Source organism: Saimiri boliviensis, chromosome 1 (assembly GCF_048565385.1).
Source record: "Saimiri boliviensis isolate mSaiBol1 chromosome 1, mSaiBol1.pri, whole genome shotgun sequence".
In the NCBI taxonomy this organism is placed as follows: Eukaryota; Metazoa; Chordata; class Mammalia; order Primates; family Cebidae; genus Saimiri; species Saimiri boliviensis.
In genome coordinates, this window is record NC_133449.1 from 83,548,337 (window position 1) to 83,560,640 (window position 12,304).

Genomic DNA, 12,304 nt, shown 5'->3' on the forward strand with positions numbered 1-12,304 from the left:
AGGAGTTGAGGTTGCCGTGAGCCCTGACTATGTCACTGCATTCCAGCCTGGGTGACAGAGTGGGATTGTCTCAAAAAATAAAAAAAATTTAGCCACCTTAGCCGCTGTGGACCTTCATGGGAACCATTATGAAGAAGATTTTTTTTTTCCAATAGTACTTTTCATGAATTATATGTGTTTTCAACAGAAATAGCTTAAGGTTACATACACATACTCCATGGGCTTGACAGAAGTATCAGGAGAACAGGAACTGCATTTGAGTTTAGCATTTATTGACATTGAAAAAAGAAGACCCTAGATACTAAGTGTCTTTGTGGTTTTAAAAATTTCTTTGAGGCAGAATTCTTCTCAAAAGATGTCTTATGGACAATCCCGATGTATGGAAGAGATGTGGGTGGAGCTGCTCTGATTGGCGTGGGGATCAGGGCCCTGGGCCAAGGTGAGATTGTCCATCTTTCTGACTGCCCTTCTGTAGCCCTCCTGGTACCACCTGCTGGGAGTCCTGTGGCTCAATGGAAGGCAGTACAAAATCCTGATTTAGTTTAACTTCTTGACTTTGCAATTGAGGGAACTGAGGCACAGCCCATCAGTGGATGGACTGGGCCAGAACGCAGGTCTTGTGCTTCCTAGAGCAGAGTGTTCTCTACCATACCATGCTGCTTGTTTTCAGCTCCTGAAATTAGTCCCAGATGTGAAAATGTTTCCTTTTAACCAAATAGAGAACATTTCTTTATCAACAGAAACCAAGGATTTACTGTATAAAGTATATTTGTGGCCTGTATACTTTCAAATACAAGCTCATTTTTAGAAGTGAATTCTGTTTGTCTGTTGTCCCTAATTATGAGTTTAGTGATACATGCTTTTGAAAAATTCCTTCAGTACATGAAGTTAAAAATACTTAGTCTTAAAAGTGGTGACCAGCTTGCAGCAAAGTCAGACTGACTGATATTGCTGTCTCCACCCACTTCCTGCTCCTGCCTTCTGCAGTGTTTTCTGCCCTTGTCCTGTGAGGTGCTACGCTGTGTTCTTTGGGCCTTAGGGTACTCCCTGAACTTAAAGATTCTCACTCCCAGATGAAACTTGGATTGCTTCTTCTCAACCTTAGAGACCCACACCCTTCGTCAGATAAAAATCTAATTTGTCTCCTATACCCCTGCCGTTCCTATGTGCCCTACCGGTAAAAAGTCTGGATTTTTTGCACATATCCCTCCAGCCAAGAAAATTCTATTGAACTTCTTGGGTTTAAAAAATCCACATTTTTAGTTGGGTGCAGTGGCTCATGCCTGTAATCCCAGCATTTTGGAAGGCTGAGGCAGGAGGATCACTTTAGTCTAAGAGTTTGAGACCAGCCTGGACAACATAGCGAGACTTGGTCTTTACAAAAAAATAAACAAAATTCGCTGGGTGTGGTGGCAGGTACCTGTAGTCCTAGCTACTTGGGAGGCAGAGGTAGGAGGATTGCTTGAACCCAGAATGTTGAAGCTGCAATGACCAGTATCATGCCCCTGCAGCTCCAGCCTGGGCAACCGAACGAGACCCTGCCTCAAAAACAAAAAGATATTTTTGTGCAAATGTGAAAAATAATATGATTGTACAAATCACACTTCTCCCCCTAATTCTGGTATGTCGTGTCTTGGGGGAATAGCATGGGTGCACGGAGCGTTGAGATCACTGGTTGATAGTCACTGAAATGTAGGGCTCCAGTTTTTGCTTAAATTTTTTCTTGGTTTCTAAAATGTCTAATTCTGATACAAACCTATCACAATTTGTTATCTAAAATAATGTAGATTAAAAATTTGCTGTGTAAATTCAATATGAAATTTGGCATATTAAGTTTACTGTGGAGATGTGTTGCCTGGTCTCCATAGCACATTTTTATGTTACTTTAGCCTGATTTCCCTTGCTTCCTACCCACTCCTGAACATGTTTTTCAACCATAATCTACATTTTTCATCTAGTAATAGAATTTAGTTCTGTACTAATCATTAGGTAATCTCGACTAGTGTGATTCACCTTGTGCAGTTAGAAAATTGTTCTAGCAAAGAGTGATTTTCTTAAAGAGGACTACCAAAGGATATCAGGATAATAAAAAGTGACATATTGGTGTCACTTCTGAGATCACATATTTTTTTCAATCACTTAGCCTTTCTATGTTTAGAGAGATACGAGTTTTGCTTTCAAACTTGCGAGTAAAAAACATGTCTGCTTTATTTTCTCCAAATCAAAGCAAGCCAGCTCCCAAGCCTGTGTGGAGGTGGATATTTAGTCATCCCTGTTGCTTTGTTCCTACTCTCAGAAGGAGCATGCCAAGGGTTATATACAGAGAAACGTTAAGGAAAGACCTTTCTGTCTCCAGCGCATACCAATTACTATGACCACTGTTCAAGCCACTGTGGTTCCTTGTAACCATGCTGGTGTTTGTAGGATGCTTTGAAAAAGTTTTGGGGTCAGGAATCTTCGTAATGCTGGGAGCCCCTGGGCCTGGGATCTAGCTTCTCTGGGTACTACAGCTGCTTCCCTTTCAGGTTTAGCTATATGCAGAGGTGCCACTGGGGAGGAAGGTGCAGGTCTCCATAGTTTGGGAAATCCACAGCCTTTGGTTCCTTTCCAAAGTCCTGGATAATCTCCTTGTCCTCTTTGGCTCTCACAGCTGCTTCTCTTTTATCATCTAAAAGCCCAGCATATGTCTTTCTCCTCGACCCACAGCATAATGCCCTCTTTTAAATGAAATTTTGGAAGAAAGTTTGTCTTCAGGGGGATCTAGCACCCAAAGCTTTCCCTGAAATAAGGGAACACAGAGACTTGTCTACCTTTCTGGAATCAGGAGTGGGGAAACAGGAGAGCAAAATCTAAATGAGTATCTCAACAGATTCTCCTGTGTGACATTTGACACATATAATATTCAACATGATGATGGTATTAGAATAATAGCAAAGTTCTTTATTCCTTTGTTTGTCTGGAAAGTCATTCCCTAATGCTGTATTGTTTTCTATACATGTGATATCAAGGAGTTAACCTTCCCAATGAACAAACTTACCCCGCTCTTCATCTCTTCTAATTTCTTTTCTTGCAGTAGGTAGAAGAGAAAAAGGCTTGCATTTTGTTCTCCAGGCCCTGGAGGACAGCAAGGGAGATTTGTTCCATAGCTAGAATAGTAGTTTTCAAAGTGCACTAGCAAAGTATTTGAAATTGTCCCAGTGGACACCAAGTGTGCAAGGCTCTGGGGACTCCCATCTCTACTTTAATCACAGTAGCTGTGATTTGCTTTACTTAAAAAAAAAAAAACAACTTACGTATTCAATTACACATAAATTTTTGGTTTAAGGAAGGATTCCATTGCTATAAAAAGTTTAAAAATCATGGAAGATGTGCAAGTATATGCCTACAACATTTGAAATTCCCCAGTGTTTAGCATTAAAGGTCCTCGTTTTTCAATATTATAATTTTATGCTATAGAAAAAAAAAACTTTCCCTTTAAATTCTCTGTTGCTTTATCAGTTACATGTGAAGATTCCCAAGTGATAGGCCAAGTTTAGGGAACATTATAATATGATTCACTTAGACTGTCGGTTTCTTTTCTGGTTAATAGGACATCTGTTGTGGGTGGTGGTTGAAAATCTTCTGCTTGCTATACTGAAGTAGTTAGTTCTTGTTAGCTACCATAATTCAGCCTGGATGTTCACTGGACACCACAATATGGGAGGCATTAAGTAGCTCCAACTGAATAATGTTCACATTAACCAGAATTTAAAATTCTTCATTGGTAATATTTTATAGTTATATTGATCATCACATACATTTATTTCTAACCACTGGTTCTTTTTAAAAAGTTTAATAACAAATTATTCAACCGTAGTAACAAATTATTATTCAGAGGATTTTATAATTCAACAGACAACAGTATGTGAAAATAATTTTTAAATGGTTAACTTTATTGTGTTACGTCTCACCAAATAACATATATACTGTAATATTCATTGAAATTAAAGATTCCAGGAGTCAGGTTTAAATGTTCATACTAAATATCTTGTAATGACATTTTAATCTTAGAATTCTATATTTTTGCTTGTTGAAAACACAGTTGAGTAAAATTACTTCAGTGTCAGACATTTTTAGTAATACATACACTCAGCTAGTTTTCAGAACACAAAGTTTCTTTTTTACCCTCCTCTGCTATGATTATTCTAATATACGTAGTCTTAAGAACATGCAGTATCTGTTGTGGAGTGTAAGCTTTATGATTTTTCTCTTCTATTAGTATCTGATACTAAAATTAGAGTATTCAAGTTTAGAGATGGTCTTTTCATTAGAAAAGTTTGTGCGGTCAATGCGAGAACTAGGGCTTCCAACTTTGCTCAGCCAGGACTTCCTACAAAAAATAGACAAATAAATAAAATTAGCACACAGAGTATACATGGATAGGCTAAAATGATCCCGCGGTAGGTATTAATGGGAGTTTACTAAGTAACTTTTTGCATATGTGATATTTAAATTTGTTTACATTGTATATGTCACTCTAAGAATACCATAAAGTATAATTAAATATGGACAAATAAAAGCTAATAATACATTAAGAACAGAAAATTCCTGATGATTTTATATTAGAGTTATTCCCCCCACTCCCCAACTTAAAACACTCCAAGGCCATTGTTACCTAGCTCTTATAATTAAAACGATAAAAACATTTTAATAAGGAACTTAGTAACAAAAACAATTCACTATTGTTTCCTCATTACTCAGCATGTGGTAGATGTTTCATGTATTTATGTGTGTTTGTGTGTGTATACACACACACACACGCACACACATATGCATAACATGCAGATATATATATGGTGAGAGAGAGCAATACTGAAAGAATAAAGAATAAACATAATTTTCCAAAAACATTAAAATAGAAGATAAGCATTTTTTCTTATCCAAATATTGTTTCTCATCACATATATTAACAAAGCAATTATATTAAAGGGCAAGTTGAATGCTCTGAAATATTTTTCTGCTTACTTAGTGCAATGGTTTATCTTATTAGTGATATCCATGTATCTAACTTATTCATTAGGGCACTTACCCTAGATGCTGCCTGTATAATTCAGGCCTATTGTATATTGCTGACATCTCAGCTAACACTGAGGATTTCCCAGAATCTTTCTACCTATTAATAATTAGTTGGGATGATAGATTTAGTGGGACTATGGGTTTATAAAACAAAGCTATTTTATACAAATAACGGCTGTTATCTCGGTTGCTGTTGTAGAAACATACCATGAGTTTACTCATATCCCAGAATTACTTCAGGTTATGAAGCTAGGGCTGTATACAGCTATGCAGTATGGTACGTGACAATCTTATATAACTTTAGATCAAGAATATTTTCTAAGGCCGGGCGCGGTGGCTCACGCCTATAATCCCAGCACTTTGGGAGGCCGAGGCGGGTGGATCACGAGGTCGAGAGATCGAGACCATCCAGGTCAACGTAGTGAAACCCCATCTCTACTAAAAACACAAAAAATTAGCTGGGCATGGTGGCATGTGCCTGTAATCCCAGCTACTCAGGAGGCTGAGGCAGGAGAATTGCCTGAACCCAGAAGCCGGAGGTTGCAGTGAGCCGAGATCACGCCATTGCACTCCAGCCTGGGTAATAAGAGTGAAACTCCGTCTCAAAAAAAAAAAAAAAAAAAAGAATATTTTCTAGGTTAGCTGAAAATTACTCTTAATCAGGCTAGAGAAGAAATCCAATGACTCAAATTGCCATTGTGCTTTCTTAACCCTTTATTTGGATCTTATTTGTGACAGTTTTACTGGGTGAGGTTAATTTGGACTTTTCTTCTTTTTCTTTTTCTTTAGCTCATTTAGTTGGAATCTTTAAAATGAAAATTTCATGTGCTGAAGAAAAAAACTGTTTTTTGTTTTGTTTTGTTTTGTTTTTCGAGACAGAGTCTCACTCTGTTGCTCAGGCTGGAGTGTAGTAGTGAGATCTCCGCCCACTGCGACCTCCCAGATTCAAGCAATTCTCCTGCCTCAGCCTCCCGAGTAGCTGGGACTACAGGTGCTTGCCACTACACCCGGATATTTTTTTATTTTTATTAGAGATGGGGATTCACCATGTTGGCCAAGCTGGTTTTGAACTCCTGACCTCTGGTGATCCACCTGCCTCAGCCTCCCAAAGTACTGGGATTGTAGGTGTGAGCCACATGCCCAGCTAAAAAACTCAGTTTTTATGAAAAGGAGCTGATAGCTTCAACTTTACTAGTCATGTCTTCCTGAAACCTAGAAAAGAGAGGCCACAAATAATGAGAGCTAAAATTTATTAAGCACTAACAACCTTACCTTTTTTTTTTTTTTTTTTTTTTTTTTGAGACAGAGTCTCACTCTGTCACCCAGGGTGGAGTGCAGTGATGCGATCATGGTTCACTGCAGCCTTGACCTTCAGGGCTTAAGCAACCCTCCAGCCTCAGTCCCCAGGTAGCTGGGACTACAGGCACCACCACATCTGGCTAATTTTTTTGAATTTTAGTAGAGACAAGATCTCACTATGTTCCCTAGGCTGATCTCCCAGCCTCAAGCAATCCTCTCTCCTCAGCCTCCCAATGTGGTGGGATTACAGGTGTGCGCCACCATGCCTGGCCAAGCACTAACAACTGGTTTGACACTATGCTAAGTTCTTTACATGTCTTATCCTTTATTTCACATGTGAACCCTGTAAGTGATAGGCTAGTATTACCCCCAGTTATTGATGAGAAAAGAGAGACACTTAAGAGATAGTAACTTGCCCAGGGTGGTTAGCAGAGTGGTTGTGAGGAGGATTCAGATTCGGAGTATATTTTGAAGATATAGTAAAAGTAGATTTGCTGACAGATTGAATGTGGGTGTGAGAAAAGGAGAGGAGTGAAGGATGACACCAGAGTTTTTGGTGTGAGTAACTAGTTGGATGGGGTTGTCATTTGCTGAAATGGAGAGACTGTGAGAGGAGCAGATTTTGGGGGAAGGGAAGGAGCAGAATCTCAGTTTTGGAGTGTTACATTTGAGATCTCTGTTAGACATCCAAAAGTGAGATGTTGAGTAGGCAGTTGGACCTACGAGTCTGGCTAGAGAAAATAAAATTGGGAATTTGTCAGCAGATAGACAGTGTTGAAAGCTCTAAGATTGGCTGGGTTCATCAAGAAAATGAATGTAGAGAGAAAGATAGGTCCAATGACTGTACTTTGGGAGTTCTCCAATGTTGAGTGCTCAGAAAGCAGAGGAAGAACCAGCAAAGGAGAAGCATCCAGTGAGGTATGAGAAAAACTGGTGCGCAGGAAGCCCAATCAAGCCCTCAGCAAGTAGAGAAGGATCCACCAGGCCAATGCTGCTGGCACAGACAGCGAGGTGAGAAATGATAACTGGCCATTATGTTCAGCCATGTGAACATCACCTGTGACCTTGGCAGGAGAAGTTGTGGTGGCATGAAAGCCGTATTTGAATGGGCTCAAGAGAATGAGAAGGGAGAAACTGAAACCAATGAATCAAGACTAGGACTACTGGGCACAGGAACAGCAATGACTAATCCACTTGAGCTGACAGCTCAATGTATTCACCTAGTTAAGACACCTCCCTGTATCTGGTCCTCAACGTCATCAGGGACTTCTTCCCAGCCAAAAGTACAGCCTGGGAGGAATCTATGCCACTGATGGGGCAGATGGTCATGGTGTTGGGAGACTGAGCTCTGTTTACCCTGTGGGGAGGATGGTCACTTTGTGTCATGGCTCCATATATGCAGCCCTGTTGCTAAGAACCGCCCTGCCTGATCTGCCTCCTCAGCTAGGAGTGTTCTGGTCACATGTCACTTGGCAAGCCCTGAGACCTCACTCTCATGTGCTGCTTTTGCAGTCAGCCCTTGGTAGGTATGGCTCAGGACTGAAGATGGCAGAACTGAGAGTTCTCCAAGTAAAAAAAGAACCAGTCACAAAATTTATGTCTAATGAGAATTCACATGAAATATACATATATGTGTGTTTTATATACATATAAACGTGTGTATGTATACATACATATATATATAAACATAATCCCTAATCCTTAGTGTTAGAGTCACATAATCGAACAGTACTAGTTAATACAATTCAATAAATATTTACATAGGATATATAAGTCATTCTAGATACTGGAGGGCATACATAGAGATTTAAAATGGAATTCCTGGCCGGGCGCGGTGGCTCAAGCCTGTAATCCCAGCACTTTGGGAGGCCGAGGTGGGTGGATCACGAGGTCAAGAGATCAAGACCATCCTGGTCAACATGGTGAAACCCCGTCTCTACTAAAAATACAAAAATTAGCTGGGCATGGTGGAGCCTGCCTGTAGTCCCAGCTACTCAGGAGGCTGAGGCAGGAGAATTACCTGAACCCAGGAGGCGGAGGTTGCGGTGAGCCAAGATCGTGCCATTGCACTCCAGCCTGGGTAACAAGAGCGTAACTCCGTCTCAAAAAAAATAAAATAAAAAAACATAAAATAAAATGGAATTCCTTCCCTCAGTATCTTACATTCCAATAGAAGAGTTTGGAGAATAATAAAAATGGCCATAATATTAAGGCAGAATATGATGGCCAGTGTGATTTATAAAAAGGGAGAAGGGAATTGGGGGGTTAACTCTGGTCAAGGTACTCAGAGACATATTTGTGACAGCAATGACGTTTGAACTAAGTTTTAAAGAAGATATAAGTGTTTTTTTCCCCCAAATCTTAGAATGGGAAATGCCAATTTAAGCATGACAGAAAACCAAGAAACACAGGAAAAACGTTGATGATGTTAGCAAATTTAAAAAATGCAAAACATTTGAATGCCAGAAGAAAGTCTTAAAGCCAAACAAAAAGAAATCTGATAAAACTTATTTGCAGCTTTCTTACTACACAAACAGTACTTGGAAATTAATATACCATATTTATGGTACATGGTATATTACCAATATGTATGACTGTGCACAGAAAAATGGCCAAATAGCACAAGCAAATGAAAGGAAAATATAAATAGCCAGTAAATATGTAAAAACATTCTCACTTTTAAGCACAATTTCAAAAAATACAAATAAAGAATAAGACACCATCTGTCACTTATGAAATGGCAAGATTTAAAAGCTTGATTAATATCCAGTAGTGGCAGTTCGGGTGTAGGAAAAGAGGAACTTTTCTACATTGGTGATGGGAGTGCAAATTTGTACCGATGTTTGAAAGGGCAACCTGGTACTACCTAACAAATTATTAAACGTCCTTGTCTTACATACTGTCAGAAGGAGGCTGGGATACAGGGCTCTGAGATGATTAGCATGCAGGAAGTTAATTAGGGAATGCTCTCAGGTTTAACAGCTTGTGGGAGGCAAGGAAAGGAGACGAGGGTGGACTGAGGGAGAGCTGGGCAGTGATGCAGTCTCAGTGAAGTCTTTAGCCAAGACTCAAGGAGCTCTGAAACTGGGAAGACCTTTCAGACTTGTCTCAAGTTAAGGTGAGAGAGCTGGTCTTTATATTCCCCACATTAACCCAGTCATTAGCGGAGAGCTACCCAGGGAAGAGGATGTGACCTTGAGCACACTTTCTGCTCAGCAGACTTTCTTCTGCTGAGCAATTTCCGAAGAGGACTGTTGGCTGAGGACCATCTTCCAGCAGCACTCCAGGCATCTGGGGGATTGAATCCATCAATCCTGAAAGGGCATCTGAGTGGTAGATCAGTGTCCACTACACATACTCTCACAAGTAGGCAAAGGGAGTGAACTGGAGATTCCAGCAAAGGAGTGACAATTGACAGAACAAGGCCAGAGCAGTCAGAAGAAACAGGATCAAGAGATGAGTTGACTCATTAGGTATAGAAAAGAGGACACATCTTCTCTGTATGGAAGAGAAAACAATGGATTAAAAAAAAATTGGAGAGCAATTTGGATAGGAAGAGGCATTCACATGAGATAGCTTCCATCTTCTGTGTGTGGGAGGTAAGGTAATTTACTAAGAATAAGGGGGTGGTGAAAGAGTTGAGGAACTGAATAAAGTGAAAAGGTGTAATAATTGCTCTAGGAGTTGACAAATGTTAACTGAAAGAAATTGCAAAAGAGCAATGAGGACCCTTAAAATTCATCTAGATGGCCAGGGACCTGCAAACACACCCGCCTGCCTTGCGGTGTGCTCTTCAGATGCCTGTCCTGCAAGCAGGGGCCAAACCAGTGGAGCCTGGGATCAATGCCTGGGCCAGAGCTTTTTCAGTAGGGACAATCCATTTCAGAGAGCAGATTTAACTGTTCAATCAGATGTTTCCTGGAGCGAGTGACAGAGTGTCAACCTCCCCATCCCCAAGTCTGCAATGGACTTCTCTTTCTCCTTAGCGCTGAGCTGTGGTCTTAGGTTTTCTAGGGTGACCATTACATCTGGGAGCCGCTGATGTTGGCACCTTGATATCTTTTCTCTTGGACTGGTCATATTGTCCAGGAAAGATACACCCTATTTCCTGCCTAGAAGCTATGAGTCTGGTTATGCATGTTTTGAGAATCTGGGAAGAAGGTTAAGGGCCCAACATCCAGGAATTAACTTTCGCTGAATCCCTGTCTTCAGCACTGCATCATTTTCTCAGCTGTGCCCCGGTGGCTCATACCTGTAATCCCAGCACTTTGGGAGGCTAAGGCGGGTAGATCAGTTGAGGTCAGGAGTTCAAGACCAGCCTAGCCAACATGGTGAAACCCCATCTCTGCTAAAAAATATAAAAATTAGCTGGGCGTGGTGGTGTGTACGTTTAATCTCAGCTATTCAGGAGGCGGAGGCAAGAGAATCGCTTGAACCTGGGAGGCGGAGGTTGCAGTGAGCCGAGATCGTGCCACTGCACTCCAGCCTGGTGACAGAGTGAGTGAGACTGTTGCAAAAAAAATGAAACTGTGGCTTCTGCCTGGGTAGGAAGGGCAGCTATTCTCCTGTGTGACATGGAGGACAACTGCTTAGTAAACAGAGTTGGAATCATTATTTTTAGCCCCAACTCATGCCCACTTCTAGTGGCCTGAGCCTTGAGGGATGTCCACTGTGTTAACTGGATCAGTTCTCTGCTTTACCCACTGCAGGCTTACAGTCAGATTTGTGTTACCACCTGCTCATCTGCTTTCTACTTTCCAAAGTTTTATTGTGGTAGCTGTATCTCCCATTATTTGTCCTTGTGAGTGTTTATAAAATCCTTTTTACTGATATTTAAGTAGTGTTTAGGAGGGAGCAGAGGCAAATGCATGTGTTCAAAATGTGCCATCTTTATATGAAAGTATGGCTTTATCCTTTATATTTAAATCTTTCATATATCTGGAATTATGTGATTGCCTTATATGAAAAAGATGTCTTAATTTTGAATAGAGATTTCCCCCAGCACCTTTTACTGAATAATTTATCTGTTTCTACAGATTCCAAATGTAACTGTTATATTAAATTTGTAAAAATGCCTGAGTCTGTTTATAGACATTCTATTTGGCGCCATTGATTAGTTAATCCCTAAACCAGTACTATTCTAATTATTACAGTTTTAGAATATATTTTAATGTCCATTAGTCCCTATACCTCCACCTCTTTATTACTCTAGTTTTAAATGTCCTTGTTTGTGGCATACATTCTGTTTGAGTTTAGCATAATTTTGTCCAATCCTTTCACCTCCCTTTTTAAATCTAAAAATAATTTGGAGGGAGGTGGCAATTCTAACAATATTTAAGCTTGTCATCAAGAGTGAAAATTTTCTCCACTTTTGCTCAAGTCTTTAAATTTTCTCACTAAAATTTTAGTTTGTTCAGTTCAGGTCCTGCATATCTCTTGATAAATTTATACTTAGTGTTTTTGTTTGTTTGTTTTTGCTATTTCGAACAAGATGCTTTGTAGTCATTATGTTTTTAAACAAGAGAAAGGAAAACTAGTGATCTCGTATATTGTAATCAGATACCTTACTGAACTCCCTTAGTAGTATAATAGTTTTTCTTTTCCTAGGGGTTGCTAGGTAAACCACCCCATGTATTTTTCCTGAATTATTTTCCTCAAGTTCATTCTGTTAGTCCGTTTTATCACATTGACTAGACTGGATACTTTTTTTGTTTGTTCATTTTTTTTGTTGAGATGGGGGGGTCTCACTCTGTCGTTCAGGTTGGAATGCAGTGGCACAGTCATAGCACACTGTAATCTCAAACTCCTGAGCTTTGGTGATCCTCCCATCTCAGCCTCTCAAGTATCTGGGACTACAGGAATGAGCTACCATGCTTGACTAATTTAAATTTTTTTTTTTTTTTTTGCAAAGATGGAGTCTCACTATGTTGCCCAGGTTGGTCTTAAACTC

General features: G+C 40.0%; 1 protein-coding gene and 1 long non-coding RNA gene across 5 annotated transcripts in view; one reads left to right on the top strand and one right to left on the bottom strand.

The window, feature by feature from the left end:
- LOC141584686 (uncharacterized) overlaps positions 1-12,304 on the top strand; it is a 67,898-nt gene that overhangs the window by 23,170 nt on the left and 32,424 nt on the right. The window lies entirely within an intron of this gene.
- ACYP2 (acylphosphatase 2) overlaps positions 3,912-12,304 on the bottom strand; it is a 191,188-nt gene continuing 182,795 nt past the window's right edge. For 3 of the 4 annotated variants that reach the window (XM_074400155.1, XM_074400147.1, XM_010333602.3), the window contains one exon: positions 3,912-4,369. In XM_074400155.1, coding sequence (XP_074256256.1) covers positions 4,255-4,369 — 115 coding nt within the window. In that variant the 3' untranslated portion in view covers positions 3,912-4,254. The remainder of the gene's footprint in view (positions 4,370-12,304) is intronic. The other variant, XM_074400161.1, reaches the window with a different exon arrangement.